Source organism: Gekko japonicus, unplaced genomic scaffold, assembly GCF_001447785.1.
Source record: "Gekko japonicus isolate JY-2015 unplaced genomic scaffold, Gekko_japonicus_V1.1 scaffold64, whole genome shotgun sequence".
In the NCBI taxonomy this organism is placed as follows: Eukaryota; Metazoa; Chordata; class Lepidosauria; order Squamata; family Gekkonidae; genus Gekko; species Gekko japonicus.
The window spans coordinates 1816112-1837934 of NW_015170277.1; the positions used below are offsets into that span (position 1 = coordinate 1816112).

The window sequence follows — 21823 nt, forward strand, 5'->3', positions numbered from 1 at the left end:
CCACTACCACCACTACCATCATTAACAACAACTGAAGCCTGGTGTCTGGTCCATTACTGAGAGCCTGTGCTCGCCAACCAAAACTAAGACCAACGAGCTGAATATCAAGCGAAGTTACAGAATGCACGAGGCCATCTTTGATATCGTTAAGTCAATTGCTAGCACTTTAATATATTGTAAGTTGGTTTTAATGAACTGTCTAATTGAACTGTTTGCAGGATTGTTTTCAGATGTATGATAGTTATTGCCTTTGTTATGTGAGCCGCCCTGATGGGGAAAAAATTTAAATAAATAAATAAAATAGCCCAAGTGACTAATTTCAGACACATAAGCACATTTGGGAGCACCAGATCACAAGAGAACTTCTCTCAATGGAAAGTTATAAAAATGGCTGGGGATCCCAGACATTCCTCTTACACAGAAGTTAACATTAATCATAGCAATAGGTTATAAAAACTCTGCTCTTCCGTGAGCATCAGTGTATTTGCACTGCTGGTCATGGAAACACTTTCTCTAAGTAGTTACAAGGGCTAGTTACAATTGCTACGGTGCTTCACCATACTTCAAGGCTATGCTGCTGGAATATGAAATATCTGTTTACCCCCAAGCGGAACTGACACAAAGAATTCGATGCCACCATCAAAGAATCTGAAGTATTTTGCTTGCCTTGCACTACCTAAAAGGTAGTGCAGCCGGTGGAACGCCTTCAGTGCCCATGTCAAAACCATAATAGGTATGACTCCATCACCAAATTACAGAGCAGCGGAGCCTTAAGAAACCTGCTTGATTAATTTGACATCCCTAATTAAAATTACTTGAATGAGACCAGAAGTATGCGTTGAATAAGACATGTATTGTAATGGGTGGAATGCAGAGTTGCAAAACTAATCACACGAACCCGGGAGTAGGTCCAGTTTAACTCAAAGGGACCTGTTTCTCCATAAACATGCATGTGGTTAAGATGCAGGTGGCCACTCAAAATAAAATAGGTTTTTACTGGGGGGGAAACACTTATTTCAAAGCTGTCACCGGCTTCTCCTCCTAGAACTTTCTTTCTCAAGGTGTCAGCAAGGATTACAAATGGAAAGTACAAATGTATTTGCATTTCCCTTTACGACTTCTGCAGCATTTTAATGTTAAGACATATAACCCTATCACTACACAAAAGAACTCCTGCAAACATCTAGAGTAACACAGAGCATGCAGAAAGGCATTGGGAGCATGTCTGTAGCCCCAAGAATTATGTTTGTTACATCCGAGGTAAGGCTGGACCAAGATCTACTAAATTTCTGGCTAAAAGGAACAAAGTTGTTTTAAAAGGGCAGGCTCCATCTTTCAGCCACTTTGGTTTTTCATCTCTGCATGAACTGGGAACTATGAACAGAACTTTGTTTCATTCCATGGCAAAGATTTCCTTATAGCCTTGGAAACAAGGACAGCATTATCAGAAAGCTCGATACAATCTTGGCTACAGCGGGGATTTCTTATAGCTTAGTACAATGATCTGCTGAGAACTTTTCAGACCTGTAGCCTAGGCATCCCCCCCCCCCCCATGATAGGCTGGCTTTCGGGGGGTTTATATTAGCCAGTTACCAAGGAGGAACTGGAAACCAGAGACCCTCTCTCTCTCCCTCTTTATGAATTCCAGACAAACAAAAGAGCCCAGAGCAAAGCTCCGAAGATTTCTAAAGCTTTTATTTGACCAGCTGCTACACTGACAAGTTCCAAAAAATTCAGGAGTAAGTGGGAAAGACTGTCACGTGCTTTTCACCTGAGAACTATGCGGGGGGGGGTGGTACTGGCAAACCAAAGAGAAAGTGAGAAGTCACAAATCTGAAAGGTGTAGATTTGGTTAATTAACACCGCTTATATTTTGCTAAATAGCAGGGGAGTGGAAACAGAGAGGCATGTCTCCAAGGAGCAGTGATTTTTTAAAGGCGGAACAACTAGATCTACTTAACCTTTTCATGTTCCGAATAAACGAGAGCGCTGAATACAGTTCTGCAGAACGCTGTGGATTGCATAAGATGTCAACTCCAAATGAGGAAACAGCATTTGATCCTAGGAAAAGCTGGGGAGGAGGAAGGGATGCATACATCTGCGACTGAGGCAAAGCTAAAACGAACAATGAATGTAAGCTACCCCCATGGGATAGGGGTACCAGATGTCTTTCCTTTTAGGGAAGTGCCCCTTATGCCAAGAACACCACAGCTCCACAGAATCATGAACACGGCCTTACTCATTTCAGGAAAGGAAACAAAGATTCAGGAATTGCTTCCATTTTCTGTTTTTTAAGTTTTGGCCAGAGTGTCGGAAAAGGCTGAAGACGTTGACTACAGCATTGATTTTAATGCCTGCTTTTGTCCTTCAAAGGTCATTAAATGGAATTAACTGGCAACAGGTGGCCAGCAGAGGGTAGGCCTCCAGGCAATTTTATTTAACCTTGTAACTCAAACCTTCTCGTGGGTTCGGAAAAGGGACTGAACAGGAAGCCTCCTGTTCTCTGCCTCTCACTCCCACAATGACACACAAAGCTCCTGGGTCTGAACTGAGGTGTTCTTCTCACCCCACCTCCAGGCGGACCGGGACACTTCCCACTCTGCCAACAGACGGCAGCCTCCTGACCTTCAAAGTATGCACTACGTCCATACTTGAGGTGAAAGAACCGTTCTGAAAACAGGGGTGTGCCCTAGACGACAGGGACATTCGCACAGATGCTATAAACCCTAAAATAAACAGGAGTCGCCTAGCACCTAAAAGACTAGCAACATTTTTATTCCAGCACAAACTTTTGTGCCCGCTTCTTCAGATGCTATAAATCCTCGTATCTCTGCCCTAGGGTGGAAATCACAAGGATTCCAAGCCAAGGTAAATTCACTGTGAACTATGGTGCTGGAGAAGACTCTTGAGAGTCCCTTGGACTTCAAGAAGATCAAATCAGCCAATCCTAAAAGAAATCAACCCTGACTGTTCCCAATCCCTGGAAGGCCAGATAATGAAACTGAAGCTCAAATACTTTGGCCACCAAAGGAGAAGGGAGCGCTCCCTGGAGAAGACCCTGATGCTGGGAAAGACTGAAGGTCAAAGAAGACGGGGAGGGCAAAGGATGAGATGGTTAGACAGTGTCATCGATGCAACGAACATGAAATGGAGCCAACTTCAGAGGACGGCGGCAGACAGGAGGGCCTGGCGTAATCTGGTCCATGGGGTCGCGAAGAGTCAGACTCCACTGTGCAACTGAACAACAACAACAAAGAGACCCAATCCTACCACAAGAGGCCTTAAGATTTCAGCAGAGAATTGTTAATAGCAGAGCCCTTACTGTGTGTGGGGGGGGGGGCAGAACAAGGAAGGGGCTAGCTAGGCAAAAGGGACACCCACTCTCACTTGCTTCCCAAACCAAAAAGCATAACTTCTCAGGAGTGAGGTCAAGGGTTAGGCAACCGATAGATATCTGAAGAAGTGTGCATGCACATGAAGGCTTATATCCAGAATTAGACTTGGTTGGTCTTAAAGGTGCCCACTGGACTCCAACTTGGTTCTATTGATAGATCCTGGGTTTAAGAAAGCATTCTAAAAAGCAGAAAGGGCCCTTGATCTAGTCCTGTCCCTACCCCCTGACAAAATTTCTCTAGCATGTTTCCCCGGCAACAAAGACAAGCGAGAACATATTTAGGGTGGGTGGGGGACAATTAAGTCCCCTTCCCCACCCACATAGCCAAGAATAGCCCACCAGAGATAACGCACACGCAGATAGCAAGATTTGCTCCCGAGTAAGCCTGCATAGCATCAAAGGACATTAAAAACAAAACCATTTTAGTAATATCTTTTCAGTATCACACTAACACAGTAGGGAGAGGAGTTGTGTTTCAAGCACCGCAAACAAATCCAAGTGTTTTTCAGTATTACACTAACTTAGAAGAAAGGTGGGATGAGAGATAAAAGTTTATCACTTAAACAAAGGCACGATAAAGGATTGCAACAGCTCACAAAGCTCCAAGCCCTACGAGAGAGCCAGCACAGTTAGGATCAATGCTCCCGCTACGCTGTGGAGTCATGTGAGCAAAAATCCTACTTTGTGAGCTCCTGGCATTTAAAGTTGCGAGCGAGCGGTCTGGCTGCTGCATAAATTAGTCTGCTCCGGAGCCCTCCTACCCTGCGCTGAGACCAAAAAATGTGAGAGCCGGAGGCTAAAAAGCTGCGAGTCAGCTCACAGTAGCTCAGCTAAGAGGGAACACTGGTTGAGTTAGTGTGAGCTAGCTCACAGTTTTTTAGCCTCCGGCTCTCACATTTTTGTCTTAGCTCAGGAAGGAGGGCTCCAGAGCAAACTAATTTATGCAGGAGCCAAATCGCCCGCTCACAAATTTAATGCCAGGAGCTCAAAAAGTAGAATTTGTGCTCACAAGACTCCACAGCTTAGAGGGAACACTGGTTGAGACCACCCTCCGTGCCTCGGATCGGCGTTGGCTGCAGGGCAGGCGCGAAGCTAAACCCACGAGGACCTCAGCACTGCTGCCGAACAACAGGGGAGAAGAGACAATAAGCACGGGGCAAAATAAATAAAACACATCGTTTCCTATCCAGTCTTCTTAACAATAACAATGCCTAAGAAGAGCAGCTGCTGCTGCAACGGGGGAGGGCAAAGTGACAGAGAGGGGGGGGGGGCGCGTTGGTGGAAAGACTCTCCTAAAAGCTGGTTCCCTAGGCAACAGGGACACGAGCTGCCCCCCCTCCAGGGGCTGTTCCATCCACCCCCCCCAGCTCCCTCTACAAGGGCTGTTCCGTCACCCCACCCTCCCCGGCTCTACCTCCTCCATCTCCCGGGCCATGCTCTGGAGTTGCTCCTCGTCGTCCAGCAGCTCGTTCAGCTGTTGCAGGCTCAGGCCCTCCAGCCGCTTCACGTCCACCGCCATGGCGGGCCCGGGATGAGGAGGGGAGAGAGAGAGACCCGGGCAAGCCGCCGCCGGTAGCCTCCGCGCTCCTTCTCCTCCCGGAGCGGAGGCAGTTCCGGCCCCTCCCGCCGCCCTGGGCGCTCCACCGGAAGTGCCGCGGCCGCTCTTCTGGGCTCCCTCCCTCTGACCTCACCGCCAAGACGACTGAGCCTGAGGAGGTGGGAGGGGAGGGGAATGGCTGAGCCGCCGCCGCCGCCGCCACGCCCCCTCGACCCGCCCCTCTGACGTCAGCAGCGCCTCCTGCTGGAGCGGGGCCGGGGAGGGGGAGAAAGAGGCGGGAAAACGCCTGAGGCGTCGCGCGATGGAAAAGCGCGGGAAGCCGCGCCTTAAAAGCAGGGCGAGATTGGCGTCCTGTCAGAGGCCCTTCTTAGAGACCGAAACAATAGAAAGCACCGTGTATAAACGTACAACAGATGCAATAATGCTTAATAAAAATATAAATTGTGTGCAATAAGTATAATCAGAATTTACAGAATGCATACAAATTCATATATAGGCAATCAGATAAGAACATAAGAGAAGCCAAATGTTGGATCAGGCCAGTGGCCCATCCAGTCCAACACTCTGTGTCACGGTGGCCAAATATACCAGGTGCCATCAGGAGGTCCAGCAGTGGGGCCAGGACACTAGAAGCCCCTCCCACTGTTGACCCCCCCCAAGCACCAAGAATACAGAGCATCACCTGCCCCAGCCTCTGAGTGCCTATCTATACCTTGTGGCTAAGAGCCACTGATGGACTTCTGCTCTGTATGTTTATCCAGCTCCCTCTTGAAGCCATCCATCACTAGCCTGATCCAACATTGGCTTCTCTTATGTTCTTATGTGCTGCTGGACTCTTGCTTTTTTCTACTGCTACAAACAAACATGGCTACCCATCTTGATAAGAGCATAACAGAAGCCACGTAGGATCAGGCCAATGGCCCATCCAGTCCAACACTCTGGGTCACATAGTGGCAAAACCCCAAGTGCCATCAGGAGGTTCACCAGCGGGGCCAGAACTCCAGTGGGGCTAGGGTTGCCAGGTCTGGGTTGGAAAATACCTGGAGACTTTGGGGGTGGATCCGGGAGAAGGTGGGGTTTGGGGAGGGGAGGGGGCTCAGCATGGTACAACGACATAGAGTTCACCCTCCGAAGCAGCCATTTTCTCCAGGGGAACGGATCTCTGTCAGCTGGAGATCAGTTGTAAAAGCGGGAGATCCCCAGGCCCCACCTGGAGGCTGGCAACCCTAAGGCAGGGCCCTCCCACTGTTGCCCCTCAAGCACCAAGAAGACAGAGCATCACTTCCCCAGACATAAGAACATAAGAGAAGCCATGCTGGATCAGGCCAATGGCCCATCCAGTCCAGCACTCTGGATCACACGGTGGCCAAAAACCAGGTGCCATCAGGAGGTCCACCAGCGGAGCCAGAACTCCAGAAGTCCTCCTACTCTTGCCACCCCCAAGAACCAAGGATACAGAGCAGCACTACCCCAAACATAAAAACATACAAGAAGCCATGTTGGATCAGGCCAGTTGCCCCTCAAGCACCAAGACGACAGCACGTCACTGCCCCAGACAGAGTGTTCCATCTATATCTTGTGTCTAATAGCTACTCATGGACCGCTGCTCCGTATGTTTATCCAGTGCCCTCTTGAAGCTGTCCATGCTTGATCTAAGGCCAAGGGTTCAGGGATCCTACTTGTGTCTGATGAAGCGAGGTTTGACTCTCCAAAACTCATACCCTGAAACTCCTGTTGGTCTCTAAGGTGCTGCTGGACTCGACTCTGGCTCTTTTACTGCAGACCAACACCCCACTTGAAATATACAAGGGAATCTGGCCCGTAACTACCATGGGGCCCATGGGGCCTGGCCCCCTCGTGTTTCTTATGGGCCTCCTCCCTCCCGGGCTGCCCCCAAAGTGCTCCAACTTACCACCTGCCCTGTGCTTTCATTTAATCAGCTGGCGGGGCCCCTGAGGCCCCCTCCCCCTAAATCCCCTAGCTACGGGGCTGAAGGGAATCCGCACGTGCCTTAAAGTCTGCACACACACATATACAAAGGTAGGTGTGCACAGATATTTATTCAATGTCTTATACAGGTTGAACTTTCCCCCGTTTTGTATTCCCCCTTGATTCTGGGAGAAAGACAACCTACAGGTGAAGTCAACAAAAGCATATATGTGTGTGTGCATGTCTGTGGACACATTATACACAGATATGTATATATCGTGCACATACATGTGCACACATCAAGGCCAGACTGCCCAGTTAGCTTACAGGAAAACTTCCCCATGGGCTGCTGATCTCAAGGTAGAGTTGTAAGCCGCCCTGAGCCGCTTCGGTGGGAGGGCGGGGTAAAAATCAAATAAATAAATAAAATAAATAAATAGAGTTGGCCACAGTGTTCCCTCTAAGCTGAGTTGGTGTGAGCTAGCTCATAGTTTTTTAGCCTCCAGCTCACACGTTTTTGTCTTCGCTCAGGAAGGGATGGCTGCAGACCAAACTAATTTATGCAGCAGCCAAATCGCTCTCTCACACCTGGAGGTTGGCAACTCTATGTGTGGATGTTGTGCGCATAGCTGCTTCACACAGGGAGCACCCCAACTGAAACCAGTGCCACATTTTTCGCTTCAGCGGTGTCATGTTATAATCGTTGCTAGTCTTTATGGTGCTACAAATGTTGTAGCTGACTCATGGCTCTCTGTGCCGGACTGGGAGGGGTCAAGGGAAGTGGCTTTGTGCCATTAAGTTTAGTTATACAACTGCGTAACAGTGACTGAGGGCGGGCACTCAACACACCTGTAACTTCCTCTGGCAGATTGCCGATATCAAATCCACAGGTTGCAACAAGCCCCCCAAATCTCACCCAAAAGTAAAGGAGAACCCTTGAGAAGATAGCGCTCTCTTTCAGCGGTAATGCACGACCCTTTCACACGAGCCTTTGACTTTTTACCTCTGTGGGTTGGGCTGCCAAGCGACTGTAGTGAGACCTTTGCAGCTACTGTTAAGGCATAGTGCCCAAGCCAACATGGGCATCACTTGGCACTCCCGCACATGCCCCACTCGAACTTTTCAGCTGTTTCTTGCAGCACTTTCTACTGGTGCAGTCTTATGAGAAGTATGAGAAGTAATCAGGGTTACCAACCTCCTGGTGGGGCCTGGAGATCTCCCAGAGCTTCAACAGATCTCCAGACTACAGAAATCAGTTCCTCTGGAGAAAATGGCTGCTTTGGAGAGTGGACACTATACTCTACCAACTTGACTCTCCCCAGCCTCCACCTCCCAAATCCATAGGAATCTGAATTTCCCAACTCAGACCTGGCAAGCTAGAAGCAATGGACCCATTTTTCCTGATCTTAGGGATACATTTCTCCTGGGAGGTTGGCAAGGAGCAAAACTTCCACTTTGCATCTTAACAGGTTTTTTCCCCTCTGGGAAGAGAACAGATTGGGAAGGAGGAAGTCTGTGCAATGGCTTCCCAAATGTGCCTTGGCTGCCTCTTAAGAAATGTGAATGGGTCTAGCTAAAGGCAATGGGATGGTCAAGCTTCCCCCTTCTTCCCCCCTTCTCCTAGCAGGGAACAGAGGTTTGGAGGAATTAAATGCTTGAATCTAGTAGGGTATCTCTTGGTATCATTTCTGACCTTGTTGATCTGTTTCCTTACTACTCAGTTGGGTATTGTAATTCCAAAAACGTCTTAGCTGGGAAGAACCTTGTAACATGACTCTCTCCTAGGGCTGCCAGCGCTGGGTTGGGAAATACGTGGAGATTTTGAGGGTGGCGCTTGAGGAGGGTGGGGTTTGGGGAGAGCAGGGACTTCAGTGTTGTATAGGGTTACCATATTCTGAAAAGCAAAAAAAGAGGACACATTTCCCAACTGACGACTTCAAACAAGTGGTCACTATGACAAATCTCCTTCTAAATACCTCTGCTATTTAAGCTGTGATAATTGTTCCTAACTAGGAATATTTCTAACCTGCCAACCCAAAAAAGAGGACATTTCTATCGTTTTTTTAAAAAGAGAAGAGGAGGAGATTGCATTTATACTCCACCCTTCACTACCTGAAGGAGTCTCAGAGCTGTTTATAATCCCTTTTCCTTCCCCTCCCCACAACAGACACCCTGTAAGGTAGGTGGGGCTGAGAGAGCTCTTTTGAGAACTGCTCTTGGGAGAACAGCTCTGAGAGAACTGTGGCTTGCCCAAGGTCACGCCAGCAGCTTCATGTGGAGGAGTGGGGAATCAAACCCAGTTCTCCCAGATTAGAGTCTGCGCTCCTAACCATTGCACCAAATTGGTTCTCAAAGAGCCCAAAAGAGGATGGACACTAAGAAATTAGGACACGTCCCCTAAAAAGAGGACATCTAGTAACCCTAATGGTGTATAATGTCACAGATTCCACCTGGCCAGGACTCCCTAGGCGCTAATAAATTGTACTCTTTCCCCTCCACACACCCACACACTTTGACTATGTCTACAGAGCCAAGTTATTTCCTGCAGAGGAATGTCCCCCATGAAAAAGGATTACCTGCTTTTTCCAGGAACGCTTTTGCTCCAGGCAAAAATTGCTCTCCCTAATTATTCAGATGTGAATGAGTTTTAGGATTCCTCGGGTGGAGTAACTGGGTGGCCTGCTGCTGTCTAGTTGGGTAAGACTCTTACCTTTCTGTGCAGAGACTCAGTTTTCTTGTTGGGTAAGAAGGACAATTAAAGTCAAATGGGAATAAGAGGGCACCGAGAAAGTTCAAGTACTGTCTCAGAGGCGTTATATATTCCTCCATGACCTCAGTAGGCAATTCCATGCAATGTCCTGAAGGGAAAATTAAAATACAGCATGCGAGAAAACAATTCTCCAGGTATTAATACATGATTTGGCCTTCCCATATTTTAAATAATCCGTCTTTCAAGAAACCGTAGTGTCGCATCCACTGCTGTTAATATAGGCATGCCAGGGGTCTTGTTGTAGAAAAAGAGCTGCCGGAGCTCATTAGCATAACTCATTAGCATAACTTATTTGCATATGCCACGCCCCCTTACATCACCGGAAGTGACAGAAGGCCACACCCCCTGACATCACCGGAAGTGTGTCAGAAGGCCCGGCTACTTACCCTCCTGCTTCATCCTCATTCCCAAACGGAATGAGGATCGAAGCAGAGGGCGGGGTAAAGAAGGGGGCGGGGCTTCACCACGTGACCGCCCCGCCCCCTAGAGGTTCTCTTCCGGAGCTCCGTACCTGAGAGCTCCCCCCCGACTAGAGCCCTGGGCATGCCAGTATATACCTCAAGGAAAATTTTAAAAAATGTAATAGAAAATGAGACAAAAGTAAATGTTAACCATTCCTAAGGCCAGAAGCACAAAGGTTAGTAATTTGGGCACCCACAGCCATAGACTGAGAGCCAGTGTGGTATAGCGATTAGAGCAGGGGTGTCAAATATGCGGCCCGGGGGATGGATCAGGCCCCCAGAGGACTTCTATCAGGCCTGCAGTGGAACTGGCTGTCTTCTGCTGCTTCTTCCAGTTCTGCTGCTGCTGTGTCATTGTAGGTTTGCAGCTTACAGATACACACCTGAACAACATACTCAGGATTGCAACAGGACAGACATTTTGATGCAGTAATTCAGAGCAAGAGGTGTCAGTTATCAGATGCTGTTAAATAAAGAAAACATTGCAAGAGTGCTAATGTTTTAAGCATGTTTTTAATTTAAGTTTAAAAAAAACTTTTGTGTTTGTGTCCTTTATAAAGTTTATATCTCTGCTACCTGGCATTACATTTTATGACACACGTGGCTTGGACCAACAAGGTCTCATTTATGTCAGACCTGGCCCTCGTAACAAATGAGTTCGATATCCCTGGGTTAGAGTGTTACACTAGGATCTGAGAGACCCAGGTTCAAATCCTTACTCTGCCTCAGAAGCTCACCGGGTGACCTTGGGCAAGTCACAGGCCCTCAGTCTAGGGTTGCCAGCTAAGGTTTGGCGAATTAATGGAGATCTAGGGGTATAGCCTGGGAGGGTGGGTTTTAGGGAGGGGATGAACCTTAGTAGGATGGAGTGCCATGGAGTGTTCCTTCTGGGGCAGCCATTTTCTCCAGGAGGGAGAAAATGTGGTTCTGGGAGATCTATAGACTCCCCCTGGCGGTTGGCAACCTCAGCCTTACCCACCTCGCAAGGTTGTTGTGAGGATACAATGGAAGGCAAGAGAATGATGCAAACCCCATTGGGGAGAAAGGTGGGGTATAAATTTAAGTAAATAAATACAAAAAATGGTACTAGATCAAGATGGGTAAGCCGTGTTAGTCTGTGTAGTAGTAGAAAAAAGCCAGAGTCCAGCAGCACCTTAAAAATTAACAAAGACTAACACAAATCTCTGTTGTGACACAGACTAACAAAGTCTGTGGCAGGCTGAGAGCTTTTGTGAGTCACTGCTCACTTCTTCAGATACACAGGGCTATTTTTGGGCAGGAACACACAGGAACAGAGTTCCGGCTGGCTCCCGAGTTGGCCATGCCCAGCAGGAACACATTAGCATAATAGGCCACACCCAACAGCAGAAACTCATTAGGATTGGCTACGTTAGGGGTGTGTGGCAAAGGAGTTCCTATTAAAAAAAAAGCCCTGGGTTTTGACAACAAACAGGGTAAACAGAATACGAAGCAAAAGGTGGGTGTGGCTGGATGACTACACTTCTGGTAACATGGGGGTGTGGCCTAATATGCTAATGAGCTGTGTAATCAGGGGTGTTCCATAATATGCTAATGAGTTCCTGCTGTTGGGTGTGGCCTATTATGCTAATGAGTTCCTGCTGGGCTTTTTCTACAAAAAGAGCCCTGCATACAGCTAGAGTATGAGTCCATCTGTCCTTAGATGGACTCACACACTGTAGCTCTAATGTATCTGAAGAAGTGAGCAAGCTCAACCCTACCACAAATATTGTTAGTATTTAAGGTGCTACTGGACTCTTACTTTTTTTCTAAAAATGCTACTACTACTAAGACATTTTTATCCTGATGCACTTTTATCCTGACATACCTCAGATTTTTCCACCCTTGAAGATTAGGAGGAATCTAAGAAGAAGAAGAAGAAAATCCCACTTCAGTGTTGGGTGAAGATAGTATCTTACATCTTATGCTCTGAAAATTGTTCAGCAAGATCCTTTTGCAGCAATAAAGACTAAGATGCTAAAGTTTCCCTAGTGATTTAATTAATTCTGCTACCACTTAATTTTTCATTTACACCTTTAATTTGAAGAGCTTAAGGCGATATAGATAAGAACAGCCCCCATTTTTAGACTGAGAAATTATCAGGGGCCATTTCCTGTGGGAGCGAACAGGAGCAGAGCTCTGGCGGTAAGGAGCCCAGGGGGCGGGCACATGCAACAAGCCCTACCCCCTGCTCCCAGCAGCTCTCAGTCGCTCCATGAGGAGCAAGAAGCAGCCAGGTAAGTTGCAGAGGCCCCCCCCCGCCCGCCTTCAGGTACAAGCTCTCCCTCCTCTGCGAGGACAGATCTGCACATCCCCCCCCCCAATAGCTAACAATCCAAAACAGTCCAGTGGAGCCTGAGTGATGGATGTTGCCTTCTGACACACTTCCGGTGATGTCAGGGGGTGTGGCATATGCAAATAAGGTATGCTTATGGGTTATGCTAATGAGCTCTTGCACCTCTTTTTCTTCGAAATGACCCCTGGAAATTATGATTAGTAGCTTTAAACTTCATGGATGAGCCGGTGTTTGAACACATATTTGTGTTATGACTTCTTTCTTTCTTTCTTTCTTTCTTTCTTTCTTTCTTTCTTTCTTTCTTTCTTTCTTTCTTTCTTTCTTTCTTTCTTTCTTTCTTTCTTTCTTGAGAAAGGACCCAGGACTCCCCCGCTATTAAGCAGGTAAGACTTGGCAACCCTAAAGGGAACTGATCTCTGTAGTCTGGAGCTCAGTTGTTAAAAGCAGAAGATCTCCAGACCCCACCTGGAGGTTGGCAAGCCCAATTTTAAATTAGAATCCAAAATCTTGTTACACCCCCATAGCTTCTTGGTGTCCGTAATCCAACAAAAATTTGCTGTAAATCCCATTGCTGTTAACATTAGCTGGCTTGGAGCCTATGTCTGCCAAGTCTGATACAGATCTTGTCTTACTGACTGGCTCATGTGTTTAGCAAACAGGAGTGCACTGTTGTATTGGTTGTGTGTGTGTGTGGGGGGGGGGTTCTGTGGATTTTTGCCATGCAAAGATGCAGTTTACAGATTTCTATGGACGAAGTTCAAGGACAAGGTTGCTGGCCTAACCCATAAAATGGACAGGGTGGGGTTTGTTTGGCTTGGAACAATTCTCAAACAGCACGACGTGCACACAAGTTTACAGGATATAAACACTTGAACACCTGACAATTTTCAGGCAGGACTTCCTGGTTCGGTATCTAAGCAGGGTAGTCCCAGTTCTCACAACAACAAACCCCCCCCCCCCGTGGAATCCTTTTGATACTACAGAACAAAAAGCAAACTCAAGGTAAACAGGAATTATGTTTGATTAAGCCATCAGTGCGGTGGTGGTCTGTGATGCTTGTGGATGATAGATAGGGAAGGGGGTTGGTTCTCGCTGCTATCGGTTTCGTTCTGGTTTCAGTGTTAAGGTTCAGCTGCTGGCTCGAATGTTTATTTATTCGTTCAGACATTTTATATCCCACCTTTCCTCTTGGTTCAAGGCAGCTGACAATAATAATTAAAAAAGATTCCCAACTGAAACCAAAGATAAAATGTGTGTATGTGAGGTGTCATCAAGACGCAACAGACTTATCGTGTCCTCAGCAAGGGGCTTTCAAGGCAAGTGGGAAGCAGAAGTGGTATGTCATTCCTGTCCTCTGCAGAATTTTCTAGGGTCACCATTTGATTTTGGGGGGCCCAATCCGCCCTTGGGCAGCTGGCCGATGGGGGAAGCCCCACCCCCAAAGAGCACCGCTGTACCCGACGTGCCTGATGTAATGATGTCACCCAGAGATGAAGTCATCATGCTGGGCACATCACGTAGGGGACGCTCTAGCATTTGGCTAAAAACTTTATGGTCACCATAGAGTTTTTGGAAGGAGGTTGACCATGGTGACCATAGAGTTTTTGGTCAAATGCTAGAGCAGCCCCTGCATGATGTGCCCGGTGCAATGATGTCACCTCTGGATCTCAGAAGATCCCAGGGAACAGCATGGAGCCCCCCACCGGCAGACGGTAAGCACCTGGCAACCCTAGAATCTTCCTTTGTGGTCTCCCTTTATGGTTGCCAACCTCCATTTGGGGCCTGGAGATCTCCTAGAATTACAACTGATCTCCAGACCATGGAGTTTAGCTCCCCTGGAGAAAATGGCTGCTCTGGAGGGTGAATTCTATGGCATTATAGCCTGTTGAGCTCCTTTAGAAGGCCTTTACTGAACGATAGGAGTTTGTGTGTGGAGTGTCCAAGCACATTTCACTTAGAAGCAAATACCACAGGGTGGGTCCCTAGCTCAGGAGGTGTTCCTCTCTAAGCTGAGTTCACCTGAGTAGGCAGTGGAACAAAGAGAAGAGAGCCAGTTTGGTGTAGTGGTCAGGAGTGCTGACTCTAATCTGGGAGAACCGGGATCCCTCACTCCTCCACATGCAGCTGCTGGTGTGACCTTGGGTCAGTCACAAATTCTCTCAGAGCTGTTCTCTCAGGAGAGGTTCTCGAAAGAGCTCTCTCAGCCCCACCTACCTCACAGGGTGTCTGTTGTGGGGTGGGGAGGGTAAGGGTAAGGAGATCGTAAGCCGCTCAGACGCTCCTTCGGGTAGTGAAGGGCGGGGTATAAATCCAATCTCTTGTTTTCTTCTTCTTCCTGATGGACCAATGCTCTAATTTAGTAAAAGGCACCTTACATGTGTTCATATACCCAGTTTTGCCCCTCATACCATACTTCAGGGCAGCTATGTCTCAACAAATCATGTCTAATGCAGGCCGGCTAAGTACTGATCCTGCCTAACTAGTAGAAGAAGAAGAAGAAGAAGAAGAAGAAGAAGAAGAAGAAGAGATTGGATTTATACCCCGCCCTTCACTTGGAGTCTCAGAGCGGCTTACAGACTCCTTTCCCTTCCCCTCCCCACAACAGACACCCTGCGAGGTGGGTGGGGCTGAGAGAACTCTGACAGAAACTGCTCTTTTTCAAGAACAGCTGTGCCAGAGCTTGTGACTGACCCAAGGTCACATCAGCAGGTGCAAGTGGAGGAGTGGGGAATCAAACCCGGTTCTCCCAGATTAGAGCCGCACACTTCACCACTACACCAAACTGGCTCTCTAGTGAAATCCTGTCCTCATTAAGAGTGGAGTGGAGGGATGCCAGCCTCCAGGTGGGACCTGGGGATCCTCTCTAGGATTACAGCTCATCGCCAGACTTCAGTGATCAGTTCCTCCAGAGAAAATGGATGCTTTGGCGGGTGGACTGTATGGCTTTCTACCCCACTGAGGTCCCTGTCCTCCCCGGTCTCCATCCCCAAATCTCCAGGAGTTTCCCAACCTGGAGCTGGCAACCCTACGCCCCATATCCCACTGGCGGCAGGCGTCTTTTAAAGGGAGGAGGGATTGGGGGCTTGTTAAGAAGCTTTGCTAGGCAAAAGCCACACCAGTCCCCACACAACACTTGGCAGGTGCCAGGAACAGTGTCGGCAGGAAGGGAACTGTGTTGGGGACACCTACTATAGAATATGTCTGTTATTTGGTGTAGTGGTTAGGAGCACAGACTCCAATCTGGGAGAACTGGGATTGATTCCCCACTCCTCCACATGCAGCTGCTGGTGTGACCTTGGGTCAGTCATAAGTTCTCTCAGAGCTGTTCCCTCACGAGCAGTTTCTGTCAGAGCTCTCTCAGCCCCACCTACCTCACAGGGTGTCTGTTGTGGGGAGGGGGAGGGAAAGGAGTTTGTAAGCCGCTCTGAGACTCCTTTGGGTAGTGAAGGGCAGGGTAGAAATCCAATCTCTTCTCTTCTTCTTCTTATGAGGGATTATGATGAGTAGGCCTCAGATCTCTCCTGACCAGGGTTTTTGCCCCTCATACCATACTTCAGGGCAGCTAGTTTCTCTCTCTCTCTCTTTTTTTTAATACCATATGTGCATTAATTGTCTTAGTTAAAAAATAAACTCTGGGGGGGAAAAATAAACTCCGAAAACAATTGCAGAAGTGCTATAGAAACTACTGTTCTGGCGATATCACAGCAAGTAGCCATTCAACATGTCCAAACTTGAACTAGCTTTTCTCTGTGTTCAGCCGTGTCAGGACTGGTTTATGCTGAATGTAGTAAGGTTAGTTCCAAATGCGCCTCACTGGTCGTGGGGATCGTATCTGTCTTCGCTCCAAGATTTATTTATGCTCCATCTAAATATCTGGCAGTATATGGATAGCAGGAGTGAATCGTTTTCTATATGCAAACCGAACAGCATGTTAGAGCACTGGCCGGCTGCTTTTAAGCAGGAAGAATGCAAAATAGATTTCGAAGGTGGTTTGAACAAGTTCTATGACTGTAGCAACCTACTGCGGAAGAGGCGAGAGAAATCCAGAGATTAGACTTGCAAATTGCGTTCCCAATGCACTTTCCGGCACAAGCAGACTACTGTGAGGGTGACTCATGGAACATGGACACGCCCAAGAACCCCGTCGAAGTTAAACCTAAAAGGAGACAAGGTCAAGGGTTTGTGGGCTCGTTGTGAATAGGCATAAACCACATGTGGAAATAAATAATATGTCTCAACAAATCATGTCTAATGCAGGCCGGCTAAGTACCGATCCTGCCTAACTAGTGAAATCCTGTCCTCATTAAGAGTGGAGTGGAGGCATGCCAGCCTCCAGGTGGGACCTGGGGATCCTCCAGGATTACAGCTCATCGGCAGACTACAGTGATCAGTTCCTCCAGAGAAAATGGATGCTTTGGCGGGTGGACTGTATGGCTTTCTACCCCACTGAGGTCCCTGTCCTCCCCAAATCTCCATCCCCAAATCTCCAGGAGTTTCCCAACCTGGAGCTGGCAACCCTACGCCCCATATCCCACTGGCGGCAGGCGTCTTTTAAAGGAAGGAGGGATTGGGGGCTTGTTATTTCATCTATTGAGGAAAGGCGGCATGCAATGCTCCCTCTACGTTGTGGAGTCATGTGAGCAAAAATTCGACTTTGTGAGCTACTGGCACTAAAGTTGTGAGCGAGCGATTTGGCTACCGTATAACTTAGTTTGCTCTGGAGCCCTCCTTCCTGAGCTAAGGCAAAAGTATGTGAACTGGAGGCTAAAACCCTGTGAGCTAGCTCACATTAACTCAGCTTAGAGGGAACACTGGTGGCGTGGTATAGCCCGATCTCAGAAGCTAAGCAGGGCCAGTACTCGGAAGGGAGATGGGGTTGCCAGCTACAGGTTGGGAAATGCCTGGAGATTTGGGGGTGGAGGCTGGGCCGGGCAGGGTTTATGGAGGGAAGTTCTGACATACAAATACTTAAACTGCAAAGGTCCAGAGGAGGCTTGCAGGAGAAAATGCCAGCTATTGAGTTTAGTTAAATGTGTGTGGTTTCTGTTTTTTTTAAAATTGTATTTAAGATTTTATTTCGACCTTGTGTACCGATCTTATCAGATTTTTATGATTTTCGTTTTAACACTGTGTGTCATTTGGGCACTTTGAGTAGGGTGTGGTAAGCTTTTTTAAAATAATAAACAAACAAAAAAAACCGCTTGAAAGGCCAGGTCTTCAAAAGCAAGTGTGGCCCTAATCCTGACGTGTGGCTGGCGTTTTGTGAAATAGTAAAGATAAAGGTTCCCTTGCTCGAAAGCCAGGCGAGTCCGACTCTAGGGTTGCGGTCCTCATCTCCGTTTCAAAGCCGAAGAGCCAGCGCTGTCTGAAGACATTTTCGTGGTCATGTGGCCGGCATGACTAAACACCAATGCGCACGGAACGCTGTTACCTTCCCACTGAAGTGGTACCTATTTATCTACTTGCAATTTCTTGCTTTCGAACTGCTAGGTTGGCAGGAGCTGGAACTAGAGACGGGAGCTCACTCCGTCATGCGGCACCTGGGTCTTGAACTGCTGAACTACCGACCTTCCACAGCCTGCAGTTCAGCGTCTTAACCACTTGAGCCACCGTAGTAAAAACCAGCAACCAAAAGTGACTGCGGGTAAAGCAGTGTCGGGAAAGGGGGTTCCTCTTGCAGCCGGTCATGAATTTTGAGATAATCAGCAGGTGATGATATCCAGGGACTCAACAGCCCCATAATTCCCCCCTCCCCCAAGCAGTGGGCCTTAAGCTACCAAATGCATCCCAAGCAATCAGCGATAAAGCCAAGCCCCTCTTAATTACATGAGCCGCTGGAAAAGTAACAGTGCCCTCGCCAGGCTTTTGGGTGCCCTTTGCCAAGAGACCCTGAGCAGGACCCCTCCCCCCCGGGAGGTGTGAACGAATTCTTTCACACTGCTGTTGCCCTTCTCCATTAAATGAAAATGGAGGCCAGATTGGAGTGGAGATCCAGTTTCAAGTCTCGGGGGCTCTGGCAAAAGGCCTCAGCTGATCAGCTTCCGAACCCAGCTGCTGCTGTGCAGATTAATATAACATGGTGGTGGCAGTCAAACGGCAGCCGACTTATGTTGGCAATCCCGGAGGGTTTTCAAGGCAAGAGACCAACAAGGTTGGTTTGCCACGGCCTGCCTGGACTGCCTTCCAAGCCGGAACCAGGACCGATCCTGCTGAGCTTCCAAGATCGAGCTAACCTGGGCAATCCATAGGGATGCCAGCCTCCAGGTGGGACCTGGGGATCCCCTAAAATTACAGCTCATCTCCAGACTACAGAGATCAGTTCTCCTGGAGAAAACGGAGGCTTTGGAGGGTGGACTCTGTGACACTGTACCCCACTGAGGTCCCTGTCCTCTCCAGTCTCCATCCCCAAATCTCCAGGAGTTTCCCCAACCTGGAGGTGGCAACCCTACCCCCCACTGGTGAGCCGGGGGGGACCTGAGAGCCCTAGCCATCCAGGTCAGGCCTAAAAGACATCAAAACACCCTCAGACGCCCAATGTGAAAACCGAGTGGCAGAGGTAGTCTTTTTATTCTGTAAAGAGTTCGTAAAATATCACTAAACCAATATATATATATATATATACACATACATATATTCGCGCTTCTGTTAAATATTGCAAACAACCAAAGCTGCCAAAAAAACACAGCAGCGTCAAAAATACCAAGAAAGGAATTAGGTGCTAAAGTGCTTGAGGTCATTTCAAAACCAAGTGCAACTTGAGAGACGGGAACGAACACCAGTTGTTTAGAAAAAACCAAACAAGCTGAGTTTTCAATTCACAGTCTAGGGTTCAGTAGTGTCTTTTTTTAAAGCATATTAACGGCTACACAGGAGCTTCTCCCAATCGTTTATGGGATGACGAGAGGACTGGTTCCCATTGGGTGGCACGAAATGGAACTCGGGTCTGATTCTGGGTCCATTCTCTCGCCACTTTGCTAGAACACAACAGACAACGGACCAACCAAAGAGAGCAATTGCAGGCAACCGAGGCTTGATTGTCAAATAAAAGCAAGTGATCTGGAAGTAGCAGGTGAGTCTATACCGAGACAGAGGATCGTCTTCTAAGCAAACCTTATTGAAAGAAAAAGGGAGTTGCGGGTGAAAATGCTCTTCTGCCAACTTCTTTAAGCAGGGCTTGTGTATGAGATGTTCCTGTCTCAATTGCTAACAGCTCACACCTGGATTTTAGGCATTTTAAAAGAGAGAGAGAGAGAGAGAGAGAGAGAGAGAGAGAGAGAGAGAGAGAGAGAGGCAGCACCCGCAAAACCTGATGAAAGAGAGAGAGAGAGAGAGTGTCCTGTACCACCCTTGGAACCTGAATTTTGAAACGAGGATTGACTCACTGCCTGTGAATCAGAGGGGAGGGGGATGCCCTGTTCAACCAACGATGAGCAATAATTAAAAAAAATAAGTTACAGACATGCTTTGAAATGTTCAAGTTGCAATTAAAAGCTGCTTCTCTGAGCCCGATGCTAAACACCCCCCCCAGATGCTTTGCAAGAAGAGAACTGCTGTAAGCCAGGGATGAAATCCATCGCCCCCCCCCCCATCTAAGCCCCATCATAATAATGGAGGTTCTGCACCTATTGGGCGACTGAGCGTAAGTTTTTTCAGAAAGGCATAGTGGCTCTGGACGCCCAATCCAAAAAAACTCCTCCAAGGCTTCTATTTTGTTTTTAAACGGACATGCATCCTCTCTGTGAATATACCACCACATAAAGCTGTGCACTCTAAGCTAGATGTACCCACCAGTTTAGGGGGGGTGGGGGAATCCAGGTCTCAGACCGTCGACATTTCACATATGTCGAGACCCAGGCAAAACGTATACTTCGAAAGTACTTGAGGTGCAACTGAACATTCACGGAAGTAGAAAGGTTGTCTACAGGCACTAGAGTGATCTCACAAAGCGACTACTGGTTTAGGCCCCAGCTCAACACCGGTACTTCCTTAACAGTCCGCACAATCTGTCAAAAGGGTTATCGTTCTTTCCACCGGATGCGTGTGCCTAAAAAAAAAAATCACACCCGTTTATAAATAACAGCAAGTTTTGCATGCGTGTTAGCAGGAGAAGAGAACTCATGGATTGCTTTGGGAACTGCCAACCTACTGGGGTCCTCTTTCTGGTCAGCAGGGCTACGCCTGCCAGGAGTCATCTGCCCAAGGAAATGGAGCGCTTAAGACTTGTAAACAGAACGCGTCGTACGGGAAATCTCTGGAGACCTTGTGGTTAAAGAGGACTCCTCTTCCAGTGGGATTCCAACCAAACTCCTGAGTGTTTTTACCTCAGAGTTCTATTCATAGCATGACCTCCCAGTCCAAATAGAGTCCGGACGTTAAATCCGCAACTCTTCCAGCCGTCCAGTCTTTGGAGAATCTCTCCGGATGTCCGCCAAGCCGCCGTCCAGCTGTGAGCTGTCCCCCGTGCTGGTTTCGTGGCCCAGGATCTGCCTCTGCACCAGCTTGAGATAAAGGCCTCCTTCTTCCATGAGCTGCTTGTGCGTCCCTTGCTGTACCACATGGCCCTTGTCGAGGACAATGATGCTGTGTGCCTTCTCCACAGTGCTCAGTCTGTGGGCGATGACCAGTACTGTGTGGTTCTGGACATCTCCATAAATAGCCTGCTGAATCTAACAAGAGGAAGAGAGTTTTTTAAAAAAGAAGGCACCGACGAGCAAACATTACAGTGTTAAATCCCCCCCCCCTTCACTTTTCCAGCCAGGTCCACCCCAGAAACCCGGAAGAGGTAACGGTGTAGTCGTTCACAAAATCAGAGTATCAAACCAGGCTTGTAAACAGCCAGCTTACAAACCACCTTTGGAATTCTGCTACAGGGTAGTAGTGAGTGCAACCACACATTGGCCACTGTGGAAGGTGGGCCACAAAATGGCCACCATGGCCCGTAGCCAGGACTTTGTGGCTTCTGAGGCACTTTTTTTCTGGTGGGGCTGAAGTTCTCAGTGCAGAAAGAAAAACCATTTAGCCAATAGAAAGCTGTTACCAGGTTAGGTCTCTAAATTGCAAGTGGTCAACCACTTTAGATGACAGTTCTTAGCTGCTGCATAAGATCATAAGAGAAGCCAATGTTGGATCAGGCCAATGGCCCATCCAGTCCAACACTCTGTGTCACACAGTGGCCAAGTTAATCACTTCTGCCAGCCTAAGCAACAATTCTGATAATGAGCCAACAGGTGGGGGTGAGGACTTCTATAGTCAAGAAAGCCAACACTTAGGCAGAAAAAGTCTCTTAAAAGAGACCAGTTTTTTGACACAGAGTTAGAAGGGATCCTAGAGGTCACCAACTCCAACCCCCTTGCTCAGTGCAGGGGACCAAATACAGTAGGGGAAAAAAATAAGAAAG

The 21823-nt window shown here is 48.0% G+C and overlaps 2 protein-coding genes across 2 annotated transcripts in view; both read right to left on the bottom strand.

The window, feature by feature from the left end:
• The window catches only part of VPS37B (vacuolar protein sorting 37 homolog B (S. cerevisiae)), a 32423-nt gene extending 27399 nt beyond the window's left edge, over window positions 1-5024 (bottom strand). The window contains exon 1 of the mRNA XM_015417711.1: window positions 4809-5024. Within this exon, the coding sequence (XP_015273197.1) occupies window positions 4809-4913 (105 nt within the window). The 5' untranslated portion in view covers window positions 4914-5024. The remainder of the gene's footprint in view (window positions 1-4808) is intronic.
• A 15774-nt stretch (window positions 5025-20798) lies between these two features.
• ABCB9 (ATP binding cassette subfamily B member 9) overlaps window positions 20799-21823 on the bottom strand; it is a 35009-nt gene continuing 33984 nt past the window's right edge. The window contains exon 11 of the mRNA XM_015417681.1: window positions 20799-21092. Coding sequence (XP_015273167.1) covers window positions 20799-21092 — 294 coding nt within the window. The remainder of the gene's footprint in view (window positions 21093-21823) is intronic.